At 37.5% G+C, this 26,260-nt stretch overlaps 2 protein-coding genes across 3 annotated transcripts in view; one reads left to right on the top strand and one right to left on the bottom strand.

The window, feature by feature from the left end:
• Positions 1–25,597, bottom strand: part of LOC149566151 (cytochrome c oxidase subunit 6b-3-like) — a 32,617-nt gene extending 7,020 nt beyond the window's left edge. Inside the window, exons 1-2 of one of the 2 annotated variants that reach the window (XM_089819573.1) lie at positions 25,440–25,575; positions 25,042–25,167 (exon numbers count right to left, since the gene is read on the bottom strand). In XM_089819573.1, the coding sequence (XP_089675699.1) occupies positions 25,042–25,077 (36 nt within the window). In that variant the 5' untranslated portion in view covers positions 25,078–25,167; positions 25,440–25,575. Of the gene's footprint in view, positions 1–25,041; positions 25,168–25,439 lie in introns of both variants that reach the window. The other variant, XM_089819574.1, reaches the window with a different exon arrangement.
• LOC149566152 (uncharacterized) lies at positions 49–1,873 on the top strand. The gene is made up of 3 exons (XM_089819572.1): positions 49–604; positions 742–1,147; positions 1,282–1,873. Exons 1-3 carry the CDS (start codon positions 215–217, stop codon positions 1,860–1,862), a joined length of 1,377 nt encoding a protein of 458 aa, XP_089675698.1. The 5' UTR covers positions 49–214; the 3' UTR covers positions 1,863–1,873.
• Positions 25,598–26,260: the final 663 nt, after the last annotated feature.

Raw genomic sequence — 26,260 nt, 5'->3', positions numbered from 1 at the left:
GGTGGGGGAACAACATATGGTGCAAGTGGTGACGGATAATGCAGCAAGTTATGTTGCTGCAGGTAAACTTTTAACTTTTTAAGTTTTGAAAATAAATTTATTTGAATTTTGAACTTTTTCTAATTCTAACTTAGAATTTCTAAGTTTCCTAAGTTCTAACATGTTTGAAATTTGAATTTCTAATTATCTTAAAATTGTTGTAGGCAAACTTTTGATGGAGAGGCACCCCACCATATTTTGGTCCCCTTGTGCAGCACACTGCCTTGACCTCATGTTGGAGGAAATTGGCAAACTTGAATGGGTCAAGTCATGTGTGGAAAGGGCAAAAAACATATGTAAGTTTATTTATAATCATTCATTTGTCCTTAGCACAATGAGGAAGTACACAGGAGACAAAGAGTTAGCTCGTCCAGGGATCACGAGGTTTGCCTCGAATTTCATCACCTTGCAGTCCTTGTTGACATCAAGGGATGATTTGAGGAGCATGTTTGTTGGGCGGGAGTGGATTTCATCTTCCTATGCTACGACCACTGCAGGGATAGATGTGGTGGATTGCATATTTGATGATGATGGTTTTTGGAAACCTGCTAGAGAAATACTTAAGGTAATTTTATTGCAATTTAACATTTAATATTTTACAATTTACTATGCTAATTGTTTAATGATTTAGTTTTACCTTATATTATTGAATTATTCTATGTTTAAGTTTTGACTCAAATTTTTGTTTTACTTTATATGTAGGCCACTGAGCCTCTTGTATCTCTCCTACGAACTGCTGATGGGGAGAAGCCCTCTATGGGCTACATATATGAGGGCATGGATAGGGCCAAGGAGGCCATTAGAGCTCAGTATGCAGGAGTGCAGGAGAAGTATGCCCCTATTTGGGACATCATTGATAGGAGATGGCAGAATCAGCTCCACAGACCCATCCATGCAGCAGCTTACTTTTTGAATTCGGCATTTCGTTTCCGTCCTGACTTCAAGGCAGATGAGGAGGTTCTCACCGGATTATATACAGTGATCCAGAGGTTGAGTACTGATGAGGATAGCAGTGCTGCAATTATTGAGCTTGATAAGTTCAATAATAAAGAAGGGCCACTTTTCTCTAGCAGGGTAGCCATAGATGCTCGGGAAACAATACAGCCAGGTAAAAATTAAATAATATATTCAATGTTCATGAATCTAGATTCTAAACTTAAAGTTGATTATGTAATTTTAGAGTTAACTTGTAATTTGTAATTTGTAAATGAGACTAATTATTTTTGTTTTCCCTTATTTCAGATAGATGGTGGCAAATGTTTGGGGCCACAACCCCAAAACTTCAAAAAATTGCCATTCGTATTCTGAGTCAGCCAAGCAGCGCTTCTGGATGTGAGCGCAGTTGGTCCATGTTCGAGCACATCCACTCGAAGAGGAGAAACAGGTTGACAGTGCAGAGGTTGAATGATCTTGTCTTCGTTCATTACAACCTCCGTCTTAGGATCAGACAGATTTTGGGCACTGACTCCTCTCCAATCATTCTGGAGGAGATTGATCCAGAATCAGAGTGGCTCACAGAGGTTGTAGATCCAGTCTTCACTGAGGAAGACCGTGCGTGGATTGACCAGGTGGATATAGAGGCTGAGGCAGCTAGAGCACGTTCTTCAGGCATTGGTAGACGCACACGTGCACGCATAGACATAGGCCCTAGCGACATTCGTGAGCCCATCTTATATGTGGGAGATATGGCTCGACAGTCCTCTAGGACCTACATTAGACGCCTTGCTACTAGGCAGACTGGATACTCAGAGGCTAAGGCTGAGGCTGTAGCCGAGCTTGAGGATGATGTTGAGGATGATGATGACTATGAGCCTGAGGCTTGAGCTGGAGCCTTGTTTTTATATTTTGTTTACAGATATTGAGACTAAATCATTGATAGACATATGTTTCAAAGTTTCAAACTTTCATGGATCTTCATCTTAGATTCTTACATAAATTTATGATTTGATGTCTTATGGATCATCTTACATACATTCTATGATTTAAATCATTATGATCATTTGATTTCTATTTACTTCAGCTAGCCTACAATTTACATTTTAGATAACATAGTTACGTATGTGATGGATTTTATGTTTCATGTTTATGTATGTTAAGTTTTAACTTCTATTTGATGATGTTATAGTGTGCTTAAGTTATATTCAATAAAGGGTGCATGAAATAAGTTTTAAATTGTTAAAATCTTTAAATTTAAAGGGTTTTTTCAAATTTGCCGATTCATTGCCGATTCACGATTCGATTCAGCCTTGCCGATTCCGATCCGATTCCGATTCACGTTTCTTTGAAAAATACATTACAAGGTCTTTCACCTCAAATTTCTCCGTCTCAGAGAAAAATGCATTATAGCACATAATAAGAGTAACTACTGATGAGACTCCCTCTCAATGAGACTCGTGCTCAATAAGGACATCATTTTCATGCTAGAATTATAGAGATCTTTATATAGCTTAAATTACAATTGCCTCTAATGTTTGACCAAACAAGGAGCTTTCAAAGCCAGACTACACTTCTGGTGCTTGCTGATCCTCTCCAAAGGACATAGCACTCTCCATGTCATGTCCCCTATTTAGCTCCTTCTGGCAGTGATATGTGAGTTAGCCTATCAAGGAGTCTCGTAGGCTAGCAAGAGTGTTTAGAGGCTCAATCAGGGTTACAGTGTTCGGATTTGAAGTTTCTGACAGTGAGGGCACGATTCAGAGGAGTTCCTTAATTATAGGAGGAGACCCTTACTTTCTAGGAGGTGGAGGTATCATCCAGCATTGAGGTTATAGGAGACCGTCCCCTAGTTTCAATTTCAAGAGATTTAGAGGTCTTCCTACTTTTTAGGGTTATCTCTAGATTTGAGGGATGAGACTGTCGATTATTTCTTGATATCCAGCATCAATCACAGGTGGTGGCAAGTTCAGTTTCACCTTCTGATGGTTATTTGGCTATTAGTTGGCTCTTGGGAAATATTTAAATATTTCCCTAAGTTAGTAATTAAATATTTAAATAAGGCTAATTTATTAGCCACTAGGTTGAAATAAGGAGATTTTTGGCTCCAGTTGGTCAATTGTGTTGGGGTGTGATAGTCCATTGGAAAGTGCCAGACCTCTACTATTTGATTTTCAGCTACAGGAGCTTTAGTGACACTTGATACTTTTACCATGATTGAAATAATGTTTTTTCCTCTATGTTGGACGCCAATAATGAAAATAAACATTATAACCCAAAATTTCCACTTAAGTCATATTAGCTCATTTTTAGGGTTTGAATGCCTAGTAGGGAGTTATAAGGAGAAGCAAAGGAAGGAAAGATTATCTTTTACATTATTCATCCATCATTTTGGGCGCTTGGCTCTGGTAGAGCATTCCTCCAACTAGGATGCCAACCCTAGGTTGAGAGAGTAAACTGTTTGGGACATAACCCTCAAGCAGCTGTGATTCAGCAAGTCTTCAGTACTATTCTCAGGCAGAAAGCGAGCATTCCTCCAACTAGGATGCCAACCCTAGGTTGAGAGAGTAAACTGTTTGGGACATAACCCTCAAGCAGCTGTGATTCAGCAAGTCTTCAGTACCATTTTCAGGCAGAAAGCAAGCAGTTTCAGCAGCAGCCGCCATCTCAGATCTGATCTTCAGCATTGGGCCGCCTTTTCTGCACACCTGGGCGTTGGAATAAGAACAGATCTGCTGCAGACCTGTAGCTGGCCGCCTATCCATATCTGGCGTTGACTGTAGCTAAGGTATTGGGTTGCTTTTATTTTTGTAACAGTTATTATTGGGTTCGTTTGGGTATTCCCAGCTTTCAAGTGCTGTGGTTTTGGATTATTACTATGCTGTTTAAATATTGCTGTTACTAGTAGATATTGTAACACATCTATTTTGAAGAGAAAATATCAAAAATCAAACACCAAACTTCTGCACTTCTGTCTACTAGATAAGAACACTTAAAAATTGCAGGTGAATTCTATTTATTTAAATAAAATTACAGCAGATCAGTGAATCAGTCTGCTAGGGATATTTCACTCCATCTGCCACTTAAGCTACCTTTGAATCTCTAAGCGCTTGCATCAACCTTGTGACCTCACTCAAGATTGCCTGGAATACTTGCTTTAAAGGAAAGGTTTTCAACACACATCTATTCTATGAAAACCTCTGGCATGCTAAAGTCTAAGACTCCTCTACCTCGTTCCAAATCACCCTATTCTAAATAAGTTTGTGGAGCTACCAAAGTCAAATTCATATTGATAGTGCGAATTTGTTCCCTACCGCTTTAGTATCTAGCCTTGCAACACTACAACTCACTTATAGCTCATGTATTTACCTCTTCACGAAACTCCCTCTTGATACCTACCTTAGATATTGCAAATAAATTCTCTATAAGTGAACACCCCTCTACAGATCCCAGAACCTTAAAGCTCTCAACTCGTGCCTTGAATTCTTGGAATTTAACACCCTCTGAATGCCATTTCCTCCTCTTTGAAGAAACTGATCACAAGACAATTTGAATCGGTCCTTTTCAAGAGAGATGTCTTGAGTTATGTGCCACCAACTCAACCCTTTGACCAACTCAACCCTTTGACAAGAAGCTCTTTCTTCATGTATATTCATTTCTTTCAGCTGGCATAACTTCCTCACTAGATGCTGAAGCTCTTTCTCCTTTGAATTCCTTATGCAAATTCAAATAATTAATCCATCATCCTTTTGCTCCTCGATCCATCCTGCATTTTAGAAAAATTAATAATAGTTTATAAAATCAAACTATCCTGAAGAGAAATAAATAGATAAATGCTAAAAGGATACACGATTCACTATTCTCAATATTATTACATGAATCGTTCATGAGCATTACTCAAAGGTACAAACACAAAATACTTATCTCTTTACTGTTGAACAATTTAGCAGTGTCCTTCAGATTTCGATCTTCGTATCTTTCCCTACTACGGTCTCTTTCACCATATAAGCACTATAATGGTCCCCTCCAAAATGATCTCCACGACCAGTTGAGAGTGGGAAGCCAACTGTTGATTACTGGTCATTGAGCATGCATCACAGCCTTGCTCTCCAATGCACTCTCCAGGTATGAGCCATACAAATTCTTAAGATATGAGCTGTAAATATCTACAGAAAGCTGTAGCAGTCTTCCACAGGATTCAATTCTGAAACCAGAATAGATACGACATGAATAGGAAGTAATTAATGATGTCAGCCTTACTCCTCAGGAATCAAATTCGGTGCTCTGTCTTCCACACACCAGAATGGAGAACAGATTTATAAAATAGATCTAGAACTATAAATCCCCTCTAGAATGTAGGAATTCTTGGGTTCCCAAACTCCTACAGGCAGCCTCACTCATTCTTGAATGTCGTCAGATTCCACACTCGTAGAAGTCTATTCATATTGCATGCAGTCTTGGTCATATTGTCGGCAGCAAGCATGTGGCAATATTCTAAAGTCTAGAAGTATGCAAGCATGAAAACTATTCCAGCAATTTTCATTAAAATTCACTAGCCATAGTGACCTTCTCTATGCCTTCTAAATCCTATACAACATTAATCTCTTTTGCGTGGTTTTCTTGAAACCCACACCACAACTCCATATTATTTTATAACTCATCAACATGATATATTTATTTGGTTGCTTACATCCAAGAAAAGGATCTTCAAGTCAGCTGCGAGATGTAAATGACCTGTAATAATGGACACAAAGCTTCAGAATACATCTACCAGCAATATAGAAACTACACGGCACCACCAAGGGTGGAATCCATGGAATAAGTGTGATGGTATTTGTTTTTTGGAGTTACAGAAGTTTATCTCTCAAGATTCACATTCCTCTTTCTGCTTCATAAGATTTCCAAGACTTTGTTTTGGCTCTAATAGATGGTTCATATGGTCCCTTATTTCCATACTTGATAGAAGAAAATGAGAATCATATGGGGTTCTTGTAGCTCCCATGATGAAAACAGTATCTCAACCTTGCACGGCTCCAGACATACGCATGGCATATCCAGAAATCACTAGTTCCCTCAACACTGTCCTTCAACCATGAGAAATCACAATAGAAGTCGCTTAACAAACAGAAACCACCATATCATTCATAACCACACTAGAATAGATTTTTGTGTGCTTTGTAGTCTAAATCATTCAATTCATACAAAAATCTCAAACACAATAAATCCAGAATTTCCAAATACTCAGCAAATAAAATCTACATTCACACACATCGAGCATGCTCATAAATTCATGATAAGACCAGGAAAAGATGCGGAAAGACAACAGTATATGAAACAACTATATTAATTCTACCACAGCCCACCTTAACTCTTCCATGAACTGTTATTTTACGGCTTCCAGAAAACTGACCTTCTAACTTGATTTTTTATATGGGTTACAACACCCCTCAGATATTATAATCAATAAGGGCTCGATATTTCAGACGATTCAGACTGACATCACAGGAACTAGTTGAATTACAAGGCACATAGGACTTCATATATCAGAGTTTTCATGATTCTCTAAGTCTTAAAATAAATATAGACACCAACATTTCATGTGAACCTTTAACCTAAATATTTCCCCAAATATTTAAACCACAGCATTAAGCTGCTCAATAATGTGATTTCTTGACAAGTGTTAAATAATGAGGATCGCCGCAAAATGTAGTAGCACTGCCTTCGCGGTATGTACTTTCCAAATGGCAACCATCTCTCTTATGTTAGATGAAATATGGATACGAGACATGCCTATTCATTAGTATTTAATGTAATAGATTTTATTTAACACTTATGTATATTTGTATATATATCAATATCCCATATATAATATACATAATATATATATATATATATATATATATATATATATAGTCAATTTTAAACTTGTATCCAACTGAAACTACACTAACATTAACACTCCCTCTTAGTTAGGGAGGATAAACACGAGACCACGTATTATGTAATGTCCCCACTTTAGCAGTTGTCCAGTTGTGCGACCATTAGCCTTTTCTTTTATTTTATTTTATTTTAATTATCCCACGTTGCTTGTGTAAAGTGGTCAACGCTGTGAAGTAGGAATAAAAGGAGACCTTGTAGCTATTGTTAGGCACAGTGGAAAACGACAAGAACATGGATGTGTGAGTTACAGATCTATTCTTGGCATTAAAGGACGTTTATCCTCTCTTGTAACATTCTAGACGTCATTCCCTTGGGGTTTGGCCTTTGGAATTCATTGCTATCAACTTCATTAACAGGCAGCTTGGGCGCATTTCCAGCTATAGGCAGAGTGGGTGTAATTATTCTTGGGCATTTCCAGGGTGCCCACTACAATGGTATCAAAGCTATAAGTCCTACCATCCTGTGGAGGTCTTATAGGGAATTTGGGACAGCCTGATAGAGGGAAAAGTGTTTGACAAAATGTCAAAACACTAAAATCAGAAATTAAAAGGGCTAAGCATTTATGTTTGAGCATGCGACAGGGGCTTTATAATTTCCGCAATACCAGAGCAAGACAAAGTAGGAGTTCAAACTTGCAGAGCAAACAGTCTAGTTCATCCATGCAGAGGGGCATACAATCCAATTATACAGACACAAAGGAGATATTCTTTCAACAAGACAACAATATGGGTGACTGAGATGACAGGGATATAGCACTAGGTGGAGGCAGGAATACTGGTCCAAATCAGGAGGAAGTAATGTTCAGACGGTTACTTGCTACATTAGAGGAGGGGCAGCTTATGCAATAGGAGCAGAATAGGCGAATGGATATGATGTTGCAGCTTATGGCTAGATAGATGGGCATCAATATTAATCCAAGTGATGTCAACAATGGAAACAATAACAATGGGGGAAACGACAACAATATTGGCAATAATAATGGAGGCCGAGGCTACAACAACAAACCTGAGAATAACATTAATGGTAATAATGGACATGGCAACAATGGGAATGAGGCTGATAACTTTAGACATATTGCACGACCAACTCAAACAGCGAGCTTGAGACCTCTTCTACCCACCTTCCCACCTAGAGATCCAATTCAACCAATTAATGAACTGCATATTACCGAGTTATAGGATCAGTTCAGGAGGGACTGGGAGGCTAGTGGATCGAAGTTTCAGGCGGATATTTCCCTCAAAGATTATATGGACTTGAGGATGAGACACATGCCCAGATTAGGAGAGAGAAATCAAAACTTTGAGCTGAGAAAAAAAGTTGGGCAACTTTCTTTACCTTATTATGATGCTTAAGAGAAGATGACTGCACGAGCTTGGGTGCAGAAGGTAGATACATACTTGCAGTTGAATCCGATGCCTGAGGAGGAGGCTATAAAGTATGCAGCTATTCACTTTGATGGACCGGTGCATGAGTGGTGGCACCATGGCATGGTAACCTTGGCGCATAATCAGATCACATCTTACGAGGAGTTCACTGAGAAGCTCATAGAGAGATTTGATACCAGGGATCCCGAGTTACAATTTAAGGAGTTGGCACAACTCAAGCAATGCGGATCAGTTGAGACGTATATCAATGAATTTCAAAGGTTAGTTGTGTTGGTCACGGATATTTCACGAAGGAAGTTAGTAGTGTTGTTTATGGATGGACTCTCAGATCCCTTGCAAGGTTGGGTCAAGGGGCATGACCCAGCTATATTATAGGAGGCCACTAAAAAGGCTCGTGACTTAGCACCTTCTTCTTTTAGGAGCAGATTTCAGCATAGGGATTTATATATGAAAAAGGACAAAGAGAAGGACAAAAAATCTTTTCACAAGGATGCTCAACCAAAAAGGGATAAGTTGAATAATGACATCCTGAATGAGTTGAGAAAGAAGAAGCTATGTTTTCATTACAGAGAGCCTTCAGATTTATCTCATAAGTGTCCTCTCAAGGCTAAGGCAAATCAAATGGAGTATTTCTCAGCAGAGGAGTCACAGTCAAAGAGGGAGGATCAGCACTCTGATTCAAACAAGGATAGCACTACAAAGGAGAGCAGCATTCCTGAGGATGAGAAGTCATTGGCACGATTAATGGGGGCTCAAAAGGTGTTAGAATCTGATAAGATTAATAACCCAGAAAACTAGTGCAAAGAATAAATATCTAAACTATGAATGCAAATGATACAAAATCAAAATAGCATCATAGAGTTAGTCTCCAAGAGAGTAATGCAAATGCTGGAAGCAAAATAGCATTAAGAGGATGCAAAAACAAAAGATGCAAATACAAGTCAAGTAGCATGCTTATATAGGCTATGAAGAGGGAGGAGGTGGCAACACCAACCAATGAGGAGCAACCATCTATCGGACTAAAGATAGCAAAGTATCTTCCCAAGATAGCTAATGGATGCTCACATGTAGGAAGGTGACACCTCACAACCATTCACCTAATAAGACATGCTTTATTAACCTAAGCGAGATTATTAAAAGTGTAGGAAAAAACTAGCAAAATAGGAAAAATAAAAAACTACACTAACACCCCCCCATAAGCGAAGCTTAGGTGGATGTAAAAATGGGTCCTGACAAGTCAAGCCTGATGAGGTACCCATGTACATAAAATTCCCCCAAAAGAGAGAGAAAAGAGACTCCCCAAATAAAATTAGGACTCCAAGTGAGAGGAAGAGGCCCCCCCAAAAGATGAAGCATCCCGCACCTCCAGCAAAGCTTGCAAATTTTGTTCGGTAGATCCACTTACATCGAACAAGTTTTCTTCCCTTAGGAAAAGGGACAAGATCCCAAGTGTGGTTCCTCATCAAGGAACTATACTCTTCCTGCATAGTTGTATCCCACTCAGAAATACCAGAAGCCTCGTGAAAGGACTATGGATTTGAGATAGTAGCAATGAAGATATGTAAAGCATCATGGAATTGTGAACAAGTCTGCTTGGTGTCTGATGGATCCCCAACCCAATCACCTGCAAATTGCAAGGTCTGTCTAGCCCAAAGTGGACCAGAAGATGGAGAATCTAGAGGAGAATCATCAACCTGTAAATGATGACTAAAAGAGGAAGGAGGTGAGTCCTCTGAATCACTCTCTACATCAGAAGTGGAGGTAGAAGACTGCTCAAGTGAATCTGACCCATTAGAAGATCTATCATGTATTCCAAGTGACTCCAATGTCAAAGTAGAAGGCAACCTTGTGACCATGCTCTGCTGGTTAAGCTGATGCAAGTAGTGGAAGTTAAGATGGCCAAATTGCTCATGCCATAATCTGCTCACATCATTAGAGTGAGTGAGTGAAACAGTCAAAGGAGGATCAGGAACAAAGTGAGAAAACATATAGAGTCGTGACTGATGATCTGCTCTCCCAACTACAGCTGTAGAATCATTGTGCAACTCACGTATCTCCACTGAATCAAGAGTGAACTCAACCCACTTGCCTAAACCTGTGTGAGTGATCTGGTGTACCGATAGGAGATTAGTTGACAATGAGGGTACACAAGGAACATCATGGAATGTGCCATCCCCCACATCAACAGACCCTCTCCCACACACCTCAACAAAAGTGTTATCACCCATCAAAATAGAAGGCATAGTACACGGCTCCAAGGATGCAAGTTCTTCCTTAGATGAAGCCATGTGGTGTGAAGCACCCGAATCAAGAACCCAAGTGGATGGTGAGGAAGCAACTGCAAAAAGGGCCTTGCCCTTTCCTTTCCCCTTGCTATTTTCTTTTTCCTTGTTAGACCTTTCATTAGAACTTTGTTTGATAGACTTAAGAACGCTGATATTTTTCTTCTCAAGAATGTATGTCAAGTGATCAAGTTGTTTCTGCAAACATTTATGTTCATCATGACCAAGTCTTTCACAATAGGCACATTGACCTTTTCTTTCTTAGGCTTATCGCCCTTGAAAGATGGTGTATCAATAGTTGCTTTTGAAGAAATTGATATCTGATCCTTCTTCTCCTCGCTATTCTTTTGTTTCTTATCCTTACTATTGTTGTTACTACTTTGTCCTTGTTGTTCTTTTGCGCCTTGGTTGGCAGCCAAGGCATGTGACTTAGAGGACTTAAGAGTGCCCATCTGGATTAGCTTGTCCTGTTCTCGAGTGAGATTGACAGCAAAATCATCTAAAGATGGCATGGTGAATTGAGTACCAAGTGCACCCTTAGTAGCATAGAAGGTAGATACAAACACAGAATATTCTGAACTTAGCTTAGAGAGAATACTAAGAATCAGTTGTTCATCTTTCTTTTCAATTCCACATTGTTTTAACTGCAGCCTTAGTGATTTTAATTTGGTGAAGAAATCTTGAATTGTGTTGAAATTGCCTGGACTCAAACTAATTAATTCATTTTCCAACATATGACCCCTCATTGAATCTTGTGTGCCAAATAGTGTTTCTAGCTTTGTCCATACTTCATTTGGTGTATCCAAAGACTCAATGTGAAATAGCAAGTCAGGAGAAACAGACAAACACAATGTTCCAAATGCCTCATCACATTTGTTAAACCACTTAGGCTTATCTTCATCTTTAGCAGGTTCAGTTTCAAGTCCCATAGTTATCCTATTTAATCCAACTTTCCTTAAGTGAATTGTCATGCGTGATTTCCACTCAAAGTAATTGTATGGAGTTAGGATGGGCATATTTGTTTGATCCATGATGAAGAAATGCTAAAAAGAAGAGAACCCAGCCACGACAATGCCCCCCACTTTTTACTCAATCAAAGAACCCCCCCAAAGAAATATGATTTGGCACTTTATTTTAGTGCGTTTACAACTACCACTAGAAAGAAATACTTAGTGGTCTTGATTTCAATGCATTACAAACCCTCATGAAGAGCATATGCTAAAAGTGAAACTTGGGCACAATAATCAAAGAAACAAATAGCACCACTGCGATCTACTCAAAAAATCATGCACTTTCAAAAATAGAATCGCCTTGATACGAGGTCGTATGAGAAAGTTATGATCCTCTCAAGTTTCCAAAACGAGAACTGTGCAGTCACGGCTGAGAATCTGCAATTTCTGAAGAATTCATGCATGAAAATCAAAAAACAACTCCACTGGTGGATAGAGCACAAAAAAATAGCCAAGTTCATAACAAGAATCATCAAAATCGGAGTCTGTATGAGCAAGAATGAGACATTTGAAAGCTGCGTTCAAGTCTGCGATTGCCAATGGAGAGGGGTATGGCTGTAGCTTTGCATGCTCAATTCTGCAAAATATACAGCTTGCATGCAAAATCTAAAAGATACCCATATGGTTTTTCGGGGCTGCGAACAAAACCCAGAAAGTGTTTTTCTTACTGATGTATAGAAGATGTTGTTGTAGTGTAAATCAGACGCCTTTAACAGTAAAAAACGGCTCCAAAAATTAAAAAATGACCCCAGCAACCAGAATATGACATGCAAATGCTGGATCAGCTTCCTAAGTCCATCAATGGCATGCTAGAACCTGCAAAACTAATTGAAAACTCCAAATATGCAAGTTGGTTGTCAGATTTGAGAATGAAACCCCAAAGAAAAACCCTTTTTGTCAAAACTTTTCTGATTCTCAAGATCATCCAAAGATGCAAGAGAAGAGCATACTTCGTTTTTCAAAAAACTACAATAAAGTTTATTTGCCCCCCCCCGAATCTCTCAAATAAGGAAACTAAAACCTACTCTTGCACATAGAAAAGCTCTAATACCATGTTAGAATCTGATAAGATTAATAACTCAAAAAACTAGTGCAAAGAATAAATATCTAAACTATGAATGCAAATGATACAAAATCAAAATAGCATCATAGAGTTAGTCTCCAAGAGCGTAATGCAAATGCTGGAAGCAAAATAGCATTAAGAGGATGCAAAAACAAGAGATGCAAATACAAGCCAAGTAGCATGCTTATATAGGCTATGAAGAGGGAGGAGGTAGCAACACCAACCAATGAGGAGCAACCATCTATCGGACTAAAAATAGCAAAGTATCTTCCCAAGATAGCTAATGGATGCTCACATGTAGGAAGGTGACACCTCACAACCATTCACCTAATAAGACATGCTTTATTAACCTAAGCGAGATTATTAAAAGTGTAGGAAAAAACTAGCAAAATAGGAAAAATAAAAAACTACACTAACAGAAGGCAATCACATTTAAGGTCAGGGGTACTATCCAAGGGCAAAAAGTGATCTCACTCATTGACATTGGGGCTACACATAATTTCATAGATGCACAATTGGTAGCCAAAAGAGGTTTACAGACCAAGGAGCACGTCGGGTTTAGAGTCATGGTAGCTAATGGTGACAAATTATTATGCACTCCAAAGATATCTAATCTTCACATCAGGTTTGGAGATGGCTATGAGTTGGAGGATGAGTTCTATGTAGTAGACATGAGAGACTATGATGTCATCCTTGGCATGACATGGATGGCCTCACTAGTCGAGTTCACACTCAACCTAGCAAAATTGGAGATGAGGTTTCAGCATGAGGGGAGATGTTGTACTTAGACGACTTTCAGATGGGAATTGCAAAGTAGTCTCCCTAAAGAGAATGCAGAGACTTTTTCAGCATAATGACATAGAGTGGGCAGCAGAATGTTTCACTATGCCAACTTCACGAGAGCCACAGGTGAAGAGTCATCCACCAAATATCTAGGAGATACTTAACAGGCACACTAAGGTATTTGGCGAGATTCCGCATGGGGTTCCTCTTGACAGGGGGATAGAGCATGTTATTGAGCTCAAAGAGGGAGCCAAACAAGTTATGGTTACTCCCTATCGTCATCCTAAGAAACACAAGGATGAGATAGAGAAGGCAATTAAGGAGTTGTTGGAGATGGGGCATATCAGGCCTAGTAAGAGCACCTTTGCTTCAGCAGTAGTGTTGGTAAAGAAGGATGGGATGATGTGCATGTGCATCAATTACAGGGCATTAAATAAGAAGATCATTAAAAACAAATATCCCATCCCTCGGATAGATGAGTTGATTGATGAATTGCATAGTGCATGCTTTTTTACAAAGATTGATTTACGGTCAAGGTATCATCAGATCAGGATGAGGGAGGAGGACATTGAGAAGACAGCTTTTTGGTGTCACTATGGCCACTTCAAGTTTTTGGTTATGCCATTTGGGCTAACCAATGCCCCTACTACGTTCCAGAGTTGCATGAATCAGGTATTCAAGGGGTAGCTTAGGAGATTTGTCTTGATTTTCTTTGATGACATTTAAGTCTTCAATAAGATTTTGGGGAGCATTTACAACATCTTGAGATGGTGTTGTCCATTTTGGAGAAAGAGTCACCTATATACCAAGGAATCTAAGTGTGAGTTTGGGTTGACTGAGCTACTATACCTTGGGCATATCATCAGGGCAGACGGAGTTCAAGTAGATCCCAAAAAGACTAGCGCTATTGTTGATTGGCCTACTCCTACGAACCTTACACAGCTTAAGGAGTTCTTTAGTCTCTGCAAGTTTTATAGAAGATTTGTTAAGGGATTTTCACAGATCGTTGCACCCTTGACAGACTTTACTAGGAAAGGGGCCTTCACGTGGACAAGGGCAGCTCAAAGAAGCTTCGATCATTTCAAGAAGGTGATGTCATCATGTCCAGTACTAGCTCTACCGAACTTCATGAAGCCATTTGAGCTTCATTGTGATGCATCAAGAGATGGGATTGGGGTAGTCTTGATGCAAGAGAAGCATCCCATTGATTTTGAGAGCAGGAAGCTCTATGGAGTGGAGAGGAGCTATTCCATCCATGATCAGGAGATGTTGGCTATTATGCATGCATTGCCCAAGTTTCGGCCCTACCTAGATGGGGGAAAGTTTGTTTATCAAGACTAATTACAACAGCGTCAAAACCTTCATGAGCCAACGTGATTTGAATGATAGACAACAAAAGTGGATTACAAAGTTGCAGGCTTATGACTTTGACATTGAGTTTGTCAAAGGAAAGAAGAATGAGGTGGCAAATGCTTTATCTAGGAGACCTCATATTTGTGCTCTAGCTGAGATTATAGGAGATTGGAGAAAGAAGATTATAGTAGAATATGCGAGGGACACTTGGGCTTCTGGAGTGATTGCAAGCACCATACAGGATGATCGTTATGTGGTGATGGACGGATTGATCAAGTTCTAGGGTAGGATATATTTGATTCCTTCATCACAATTTAGGGAGGTAATACTGAAAGTATTTCATGATGCACCTACAATTGGACATCCAGGGGTCTTTAAGACCTACAAGCAGATCCGTGAGCGATTCACATGGAAAGGGCTCAAGGATGATGTTCAGAAGCATGTCAAGGAGTGTACAATTTGTCAGCAGAATAAGGAAGAGCACACATATCCGCAGGGTTGTTACAACCTTTACCCATTCCGGATAGGAAATGGGAAAGTATTTCTATGGACTTCATCACTGGGATACCACGAGTACAGGGGAGAGATTGCATCTATGTGGTAGTTGATCGGCTGATGAAGTTTGCTCACTTCTTTGCTATTCCTTCCACCTACACAACAACATAGGTGGTTGATCTTTTCTTCAAAGAGATATTCAGGTTATGTGGGCTACCTATTTTCATTGTTAGTAATCAAGATAGTAAATTTAAGTGTTTTTTGGCAGAAACTGTTTGGGTTGTGTGGTACAAATCTTACACCTAGCACTAGTTATCATCCGCAGATAGATGGGCAGACAAAGATTGTGAATATATGAGTGGAAGGATATCTGAGGAACTATGTGACTGCACAACAGAGGGCTTGGGTCCAATAGCTACATATGGGAGAGTACTATTATAACACCACTTATCATATGTCCATCAAGATGACTCCATTCATGGCACTGTCCAGTTATGAAGCACCTAGTTTCATGGATCTGGTTTTGGGGGATAGTAGAGTGCCCAAAGCAAAAGCCTTCTTGCAGGATAGTCAAAATATTTTGAGGGTGCTCAAGCAGAATATACAGCAAGCCCAAAATCAACAAAAATTGTATGTTGACCAGCACCGGACAGAATGCAGCTTTGAGGTTGGGGATATGGTTTACTTGAGGTTACAACCCTATAGACATTCATCACTCAAGAAGAGCGGAGAAGAGAAGTTGAAGCCTAGGTTTTATGGCCCCTACAGAGTGATTCGCAAGGTGGGCAAGATTGCCTATGAGATTGAACTTCTAGAGGGCAGTCGGGTGTGTAATGTGTTTCATGTGTCGAGGCTCAAGAAAGCCACTGGTCAGAGAGTTGTGCCTTCTGCAGATTTTCCACCATTGGATGAAGAGGGGAAGCTCGTATTGTTTCCTAAGGCTATTTTGGATACTAGGGAAAGGACTCTGCGGAATAGGGTGATTAAAGAATACTTAGATGGAGAAACCTGCCAAAGGAAGATGCTACTTGGGAGAGTGAGCAAGTGTTACAACAAACAGGACTGAGATTGCTTGAGGACAAGCAATTTCAAGGGGGGTGCACTGTAATGTCCCCACTTAGCAGTTGTCCAATTGTGTGACCATTAGACTTTTCTTTTATTTTATTTATCCCACATTGCTTATGTAAAGTGGCTGACCCTATGAAGTAGGAATAAAAGGAGAGCTTGTAGCTATTGTTAGGCACGGTGGAATATGAGAAGAACATGGATGTGTGAGTTACAGATCTGTTCTTGGCATTAGAGGACGTCTATCCTCTCTTGTGACATTCTAGACGCCATTCCCTTGGGGTTAGGCCTTTGGAATTCATTGCTATCAACTTCATTAACATTTTCAGCTACAGGCAGATTGAGTGTAGTTATTCTTGGGCATTTCCAAGGTGCCCATTACATATTACCTCAATGTAATATCGTTGATCGGAAGATATTCAACATTTTGATGTCACATTTGATATTATGAGTATTGGCCTTCGAAATATCAACAAATGATATTCATCAAATACTCTGAGTAATGATATTAGGAGTGATGGCCTCCTGAATGTCAAGTTGCAAGATATTCATCAAGTATTGTGCGTAATGGCACCCTGAATGTATCTCATATGATATTCACCAAGTAGTCTATGTAATAGCCTCCTAAACATCAATTTGCATAAGGTATGTGCACACGCATTTTCATAAAGCTTACCATATGAACATCCACCATTCAAAGTATAATCTATCATGATCTGCATAGACATCATAAGGTATCCATCATAATAAAAAACTAAGTTATTGTAAGATCCTCCTCACCTTTCAATAACATCTACAAATACAAGTGATAGTCATTTGGAAATCGTCACTTCCTCATGATGTACACAAGGCTTAGGCCCAAATAATCATTAAGAATTCCTGAATCACAATCCTCTTGACTACTACAATTTATTGATCACTGGAGAATCCATCTCAACATGGTCTACTCCCTTTGAATCAATACGACTGAGATCACCAAAGGTTGACTGAACTATATCCTTTATCTGCTCCCTCTCTTTCAATATTGCCTCTAATGAAATGCCAGGCTCCCTCTAAATCTCAATCTCCCTCTCTTAAAGATTATATCAATCTCTTATTCAACAACTATATCATTTTCTCATAGGATGATATGTTGATCTTCTTTCTTTTTCCCTTTAAGCTGATGGGGCCCCCACCTTTCTTGATGCCTTTACTACTTATTTGAAAGGTTTATACAGGCTTTGATGACTTTTCAATGACAAAACACTTTTGAAATGTCTGATGTGGAATGTTCGAACCCATTTTCATGATGCTGACATGGCCTCTATACCCAACGATAGACAATGTATTCAGTTTGCTCGGTAATGACAATTTATTCTTTGTTTTTAGTTTAATTTCTCCTTTTAAGTTAATTTATTATCCACCTACTAACTCCCATGCGCCTTCTCCTTGCATTCCAAAACAATATTCTCTGTCCTGTGTTTTTGTTCAACATAGATGTCCCAGTCCTTAAAGTGAATAAATATTTAATTTGGTCTCGTTGCATTCTTTTCCAGGAAGCGTCTCTTGCTTCATTAGGTAACAATTGTAAATGAATGTCTCAAATGTGTTTACTTGACTCAGGTCTAAAATATGCTCACAGACCGCACATTCCAAGGGATATGTTGCACTATCAATGAATATATGAGCTTCCAAAATATGTGTTGAGCTACCTCTCTTTTTACTACCATTTTCCAAATGTTTCGAAGATCCATCAATCTCCAAATTTGAAAGCCATTATATTGCCACTATGTTTCCTGTTTTCTAAGGTTTTAAGCTATAACACATTGTCAATTCTGATGTCTTCTTTGTACTATTTAGATGTTTACATATAACGGTGGCTGCTGGAGTCAATATCCTTTTACAGTCATTCTTCCACCATGCAAACAACATGCAACTTAAATTTGTCAATGCTCGAGTTCTTTCTCTAAAATAGAATATGTGAACCACAAATTCAAACATGATACAAAGACAGATGTGAGCCCCCAGATGCTTTGATTTGTTTTCAGAGAATCGATGAATTTGATACAATAGGTTTATTTCCACACAACATGAATTACAATACTTCATGTCCACAACAATATCAATTACTTCCTCATAGAATGATTGCAGTGCCTTGTATAATATATGATTTTAAAAAACATTCAACTTTATATTGTGCCAACCTTTTAAAATTAGTCACAGACTGCAAACATAATTCGATATTTCTCAAATTCAAAGGTCATCCCCAAGTTTCAATAAATCTTAAGTTTGAAATTTTAAACCATGGCTCTGATACCATATTAAATAATGAGGATCGCTGCAAAATGTAGTAGCACTGCCTTTGCAGTATCTACTTTCCAAATGGCAGCCATCTCTCTTATATTAGATGAAATATGGATCGACATGTCCCTTTGCGAGACATGTCTATTCATTAGTATTTAATATAATAGTTTTTTACTTAGCACACACACACATATATATATAAGTATCACATATATAATATAATATATACATGCAATATATCTCATTTCTCTAATTAAATATATTTATATATATAGTGAGTTTTATCCGACTGAAACTACACTAACATTAACAACAAGTGCCCTTTATCTTATGAAATATAAGACACTCAATTAATTATTACTCAGAATGTACATGTAACACGTCTAAAATTGTATAGTCAACAATAGCTTTGCAGATAATAATAAAATAATCTTCTGCTCATGCCCCTCTATTAATTTAAACTTTTCAATATGACACTTAAATAATTTCACGAATCTGAACAAATTTATCTGTAAAACCTTTTGAAAGATTCCCAAGTTAAATCCTCCAACTGGAACTGTCCATGGACTTAGTGCAATTATAACATTCCAGCAATTGCTCTCTAAAAGGAACACAATAAATAAAGAGCCTGAAGAACGCTTCTTGAACTAATCTGATTCTTGATCTTGCTTAAACCTGCTTCGACACTGAGTTGAAATTTGGAATCATAATAGCATAAAATATAGAATAGATATCTTAACATTACGAAGAACAGAGTGACAGAAGAATTTGTCCTAGGAAACCCCTCCACTTGAGGGTGAAAAACCCAGCCACACCAAAAAGCATCCTTTACTAAAAAATAACAGAGTCTACAGCAGAGCTCACAACCTTTTGAGTCTGTACACTCTAAAAACAATAAGCAAAACTCAACAAAGGAACTACGCACATGAAGAATCATACAACAATGTCAATGTCAAACTATGCTCCTTCTGTCTCCTGTATACCAAAACTAATCACAGGATAATGAACAACACCACTGGATTCTCCAACGAACCTGCAGCAACGCTCTGCAGAAAACATTCTCTCAGAGTAAAACGCTTCAACAGCATGCCAATAATCTCTCCAACAACAGAAGAACCACACACCCTGCCTTTTTCTTCTTTTCCCAAAGATTCAAGATGTGGAGAACCAAGAGTCCAGCACACTAAGAGACACTGCAGTTACAAAAACTGATGACACTACATGGAGTCACGTCAGATGAAGGGTGATGACTCTACATAATCTTCACCATCTCAAAGGCCATGTGAAGTCTTTTCAGATACAAAGCAGTGTCTCTTCGATGTCCAACAGTTACAAAACAAGAGACCCTTTGAATTCCAATTGCTATGCAGTAATGGTCTTTGAAGTGCTAAGAGAATGGATTTCCAATTTGGTACTTCATCCTAAAGAACATGGATGTCTCTCAATCTATATAGTGAGCTTTGGTAGAAAAGATTTAATGGATACTGACAAGAAGGTCCCACTAGTTATTTGTATTGTCTTTTTTGTCTTGATCTTTGTTGGTTATCGAACGAGTCGCTGCAAATGTACCAAGCACTACCATTGCATCTGGCATGTGTTTTCCAAATGCACAATCACTTACATTTATATTGAGTAGTAGACATAGGGACATGTCTATTCATTAATCAAATAATTAATATAATAATATTTTTAATCATATATATATATATATACAGAAATTTCCCTCAATTATTTATATCTCAATTATATAATTATATATATGTTTATCCGACAAAAGCTATCAAATATCAACACTCCCTCTTCGCTAGGGAGGATAAACATGTATTACCTCAAAGCAATATCAAGTTAGCAAGATTAAGGATATCTTTGATCAGAAGATATCCATCATTTTGATATCAAGAGTATTGGTCTCCCAGAATATCAACATATGATATTCACCAAATACTCAATAAGGTTTGATATCACATCTAATGTCAATGATATTCACCAATTACTCAAAAATGTTTGCTATCACATCTGATATCAAGAGTATTGGCCTCTAAGAATATCAATAATATTCACCAATTACTCAAAATAAGGTTTGATATCACATCCGATATCAAGAATATTGGCCTCCCAGAACATAAATGATATTCACCAAGTACTCTTTGAGTAATGGCCTCCCAGAATGTTGAGATGCAAGACATTCACCATATACTCAATTTGTTTGATCACATTATGCAAGTTATTGTACGATCGTACTCAATTTGTTTGATCTCATTATACAAGTTATTGTAAGATCGTCATCTTACAGTAACTTCTAGAAATACAAGTGACATCATTTGGAAGTTGTCACTTCCTCATGATGTACAGAAAGGGATAGGCCCATTAAATCACAATCACGAGGTATATTCATGAATCACAATCCTCGTCTGCTACAATTTATTGATCACTGAAGAATCCATCTCAACATGGTTTACTCCCTTTAAATCAATATGATTGAGATCACCGAAGGTTGATTGAATTATACTCTTTATCTGCTCCCTCTCTATCAAAGTTGCTTGAAGTGTCAGCCTCCCTTTGAATCTCAATCTCCCTCTTTTTCCTACAAGAAAATAATCGAAAGAAAAGATCAAGGTATATAGCTCGTATAGAAATAAGAAGGAAACTACTATAATACCCAAGGATAATAATTTTGCATAATAAGATCATTTCAATATAATATAGACCTAACTTAAATCTATATTTTCAACATATTATTTTCTTATTAACACCACATATAATAATCTATAGTGACCAATTTCACTAATATTCTTTACAAATTATTTAGAAAATGTATTTGACTTCATGTAATCATCATATATTTAATATCATGCACACACACACATATTCAATGATTTAATAATATAGAAGAAACTTTAATATATATTCACCTTATTCTATATCACTCAAAAAAATCATATTCAACATACTGAAATGAGATCATAAGAACGAAATAATACATACATATGTTTACTTACTTTAGCTCACAAGAACTATATATTTGGTCTAAGTCCCTTGCCATCAGTCAAATCTATCCATGAAGTGTCGTGTGACTCTTATGTTTTTGGCCGATGGAAAAATAGCAAGTGCTTTTCATTATTCAACACACCCAAAATCCTTCTGTGTTGTCTATTCTTTAACAATTTTAAGACCCTCCAAAAGTAAAACTAAATTGACCACTCTTGCTTTAGAACTTTTGAAATCTGTAGAGAATAGTAAAGCCCTAATAGATTCGACCATTTTGATAATCTTCATAATCTTTGAGAGGAAATCAACCTATCAAGACTCTCACGCTATAGTGAGAAGCCCTCCAACTTCATTCATCCTCGTGACCATATATCCTCAACAACGAACCTCCTTTTCATCTAAATATAGGCTTCTGAGCAACATTCAATGTCAGACATATATCATCTAACAATTCCTCTTTCTAAAGCCAAACTAGACAAATGTTTATGCTCGAGAATTTGGCCTATTCTGCCGAGATTTTCACGGATCTAAGTATACTTGTAAATCTATTGTTGTATATACCCAATAAAGAACACCAAAAATTAACACATTTGTAGCAATAACCGTCATGGTGAGCGCATCTATCCTCAATCTTTTCCGATTTGCAAAATTATGAACATTACTTAAAAACGCCAACCTAAAATGTGATTTCCTGATGATTGTGTCTTGATGCACGTTACAAGACAATGCAATATGTTCGTCATTTCTAAGTCAAGGTATGACTTTTATAATTGTATCACGCGCTACAAGTGCTTATTGATATTGGCAAACATGGGTCGAGCCTATTCTTGGTCTTCTCCATTTTATTTGTCTGCTTTTTATCAGGTGATAAATAATATTGGGCTCTTAACCCAATATGCTTTCTCTCCTTTTACCTTCTTTGTTTGCTGCTCGCCTTCAAAGTACTTGGGAAGGTTGTAGAACTTTTCATGTGTCCACTTCTCTTTTGTAAAGAACTCTCATCTGGTCTTATTGTCAAAATCTTTTTAACCCTTCTTGCATCAAGATGAGAAGCGAGGAATTCAACTGGATGAATGAACGACAATGACTTCTGCCAGTTTAGCATTTCGCCGAACACTTCATGTAGTTCCACTATGACTGCCTTTCAAAGCATTCCATGTCCAGAATTTGGTGGAAGAGTTCCTCTCATGGTTGTGCAAGGGTCACGTAAGTTGAAATGTTTTATTTACTCTCTATTTTTCACATTTGCAGTCTGGTGCTTTGATACCATGTTGGTTATCCAAGGCTCGCCTCACTGCAAATGTACCAAGCACTACCATTGTATCTGGTATGTGTTTTCCAAATGCAACAATCAATTACATTTATATTCAATACAAGTCATGAATAGACATAGGACATGTCTATTTGTTAATCAGATAATTAATATAACAATATTTTTAATCATATATATATAGAGAGAGAGAGACACACACACACACACATAAATTTCTCTCAAATATTTATATCTCAATTAGATAATTATATATATGTTTATCCGACAAAAGCTATCAAACATCAACAATCTTCACATGGTGGTGAAAACTCTGCAGATGTCACATCGGAAAGATATCTTGGAAGTGGCTTGCACTTTTAAAGTTCCTTCTTAAATTAAGGATGGATTACCTCATGGCAAGAAGAGACGAGGTCATTTATGTCATTTGTTTTAATTCCTTGGACAACTCTGGTATTGGTGGAAATATGAAACACTAATAACTTGTAATGGTTGCACAAGACTGGAATCTGAAGTCTGTCTTTTCAGGGGCTTTATCAGATTATGTTGGTGTTGTGGGTGGTTGGGGAATCACTACACCTTTGGTCTGTGTTGTTTTGAGGCTTTTTTTTGTATGTCATTATGGTAGTGCTCATTGTATTCCCCTGTTCACAGGATTTTTGTGTGTTTTATTTCTGCTTTTCTGGCCTCTTGTAGTTCTGTTAGGCAGCTATAGTTGTTCGTTTAGGATGTTCTTATCAATTTTTTTGAAATTAAATTGTTGATGGCCCCAATATATCACTTGGTACTACCATCAAATTAAAAATTAAAGTTGCTCAACCACCAGTTTCTATGAAGAAAGAAATTTAATTTATTGGCTGACAGCTACATTTAATCATTTTATTCATACAAGTAGTGACCCAGTTGAAAACAGCATTTTCAGCTATTGCTAAAACCTGGTTTGATGCAATATGCAGACTGTATTTTGAAAAAAGGCAAGGTAAATTTTTAAAGCATGAGATGCCTTGATAGAAGCAAAATATTCAACAAAAAGTGTACGAAAGTAGGTAATTTCTTAGATTTTTAAGATTAGCCTCAGCCATGGAAGAAATATTGCAAGAGCTAAGCATTGAACTGTAGAATCCATTATAAAGTAATAAATTTTACTTTAACCAAAAAAAAGGGTTCTATATAAACCAAATGGATGTGTAAGAAAGATTAATTCTGGAATCAACTATGTATGTTTTTGTATCAAGGTTTCACTCACAAAGATATTTTAGTCCTTTTGTGCGGCATGGTTAATCCTCAATCTCCACAACACACTATAACACCCTAGACCAATATTAAATATAGTTCCAAAAATTTGATTTACTAAAAGTATAAGGGTGTACAAATCTAAATTGGAAGTATATCATCCATTCAAATAGTTTTGAAATGCCCAATGTATTAACCCCCAAATAATAAAGTGAAACTCAATTGGCAACAACATGGTGGCAGTTCGCTTTTGAGACAGAAAAAACCATATTAACACAATGGCCCAGTTTCAAAGGCTAGAGGAGATGCTCTCTGTGATAGTGCAGCTTGGCATAGTTGGCAGAGAAGTTAAATTTGCATGATCGATCATTTATATGGGGCCAGACATAATTAATTATCTTACCATCTAAGAACTACACTCCAATTATAGTCAGGCATTTAAAGAAAAATCGAACAAATCAGACTCAATGACTGTGGCCTGATGGATATCCATGAGGCCAGGCAGCTAAGACAAAAGGAAGCCCACACGTGTGATATAAACCCTAAAGAAAATGCTTACAAAAAGAGCAAAAAAATGGAAGTACATAGACAAAAGGTCACAGTTATCCCTGCAAACATTTTTTATACCCCTTAACGCCACAAATACAGCAGCTATGTTATCAGAGCAGTTACATCTTCAAAAAAAGTCCCATCACTTTTATGAGTTCAGTGAATCGACAAAGTACAGAATTACAAAATTGTCAATCGTTACTTCACTAAATCCACCAAAATAAATGCTAACCATAAATGACAACAAACAACATCAAAATTTATCAAATAAGTGAACGAATCACATGCATTTTATTTTCGGTAAGCCATTTGCAAAGCGATTGAAAAATGAAATGAATAAACTATTGTTCGGGGCACAAAAATCACACACATAAAAAGAGCACATGCACAACAAGATCTTGCGCATTTGTATTCCCCTGGAATTCGCCAAGAACGTCAATTGCGAATGTAGGAATTTATGATCTTATAGGGCCAAGAAAGAACTCGGATTCATGTGCTGTTCAAAATATATACCATGGTTAATATAGTTCAAGGGTCTCGATTCATACTTTAAAAACAATGAATATGATTAAGATCTGATGCACTTTCACTGCCCTCGGAATTTAGAAAGGGAATAACTACTGCAAACGAGGAAACTGGAGTTTCAGAAGGCTTTAAAAAATATTTTATAAAGCTTTTATATTTAGGGTTTCTACCAAATTGAAGATCTTAAGTTTGCAGATATTGAGAATCTAAATTAACCGGTTCTGTGAAGAGGACTATTTTCACCTGCAAAATTCTTTGTTGGACCTCTGCCATTGCGATCACCCCTGAAACCTACAGCTCCAACCACGAATGCGTTTGCAACCGAATTAGAGCCCTGAAGGTTTTTTATTTTGTTCTCTTTTTGGTTTATATTATTTAATCTACCCAATATTCTTCTGAATTTATCAAAAGATTACTTTCAAAACGAATGAAGGGTAACCGTGTGACCCCTAAACAAAATAAATCATATTTTTTTAAATAATTTTTATATCCTCCCTTGAATTATACACATGTAGCTGTATTTTATATTTTATTAATATTTACTATTTTAATCAATTTGATTAGAGATTTTTTTCATGTTTTAAAAAGTTTATTGCTTTTGATTAATAAAGTAGCATAATAAAGGTTTTGACCCTTATAAAATGAAAGTGAAAGGTTATACAATTAAAAGAATCAATAAGCAAGCTTTACAATATCAAAAATGTTATAAAAGTGAATACTATATACGCTAACAAATACAACAAAAGATAAAGAAACAAACAAATAGAGGATTAATGGTAGACATAGCTCAAAGGACTAAATTGGTAACATGCCCATGTCTGAGCCATGAAGTCATGGCTGCTTGTGTCTAATAAGATCAACTAATTCTGTAAGAATTTGCCTTAGGGCAAAATTCACCCAAGAACTAAGAACTCAAACACAAGCACAACTGTAGACCAGAAAGGAGTATGATCAGAATAACAATGTATTCGATTCAATATGCACTGAAAGTACACTAGGAGTGTCTATATATAAAAGCCTCTGAGATGCATCTAGAATGCCTAAGAATCATATACATGATAAGT

This window comes from Cupressus sempervirens, chromosome 3, assembly GCF_028749045.1.
Source record: "Cupressus sempervirens isolate cs-2001-9-10 chromosome 3, ASM2874904v1, whole genome shotgun sequence".
Taxonomy (NCBI): Eukaryota; Viridiplantae; Streptophyta; class Pinopsida; order Cupressales; family Cupressaceae; genus Cupressus; species Cupressus sempervirens.
The sequence above is the reverse complement of the archived record's forward strand: the minus strand, read 5'-3'. Positions and strand labels throughout refer to the sequence as shown.

What these genes read in the sequence shown, in the direction of transcription:
- LOC149566152 (XM_089819572.1), top strand. Translation starts at nt 215, where the DNA reads ATGGAGAGGCACCCCACCATATTTTGGTCCCCTTGTGCAGCACACTGC. An exon ending in CTGCTAGAGAAATACTTAAG is followed by an intron (nt 605 to 741) that starts GTAATTTTATTG and finishes CTTTATATGTAG; the next exon opens with GCCACTGAGCCTCTTGTATC. An exon ending in TCGGGAAACAATACAGCCAG is followed by an intron (nt 1,148 to 1,281) that starts GTAAAAATTAAA and finishes CCCTTATTTCAG; the next exon opens with ATAGATGGTGGCAAATGTTT.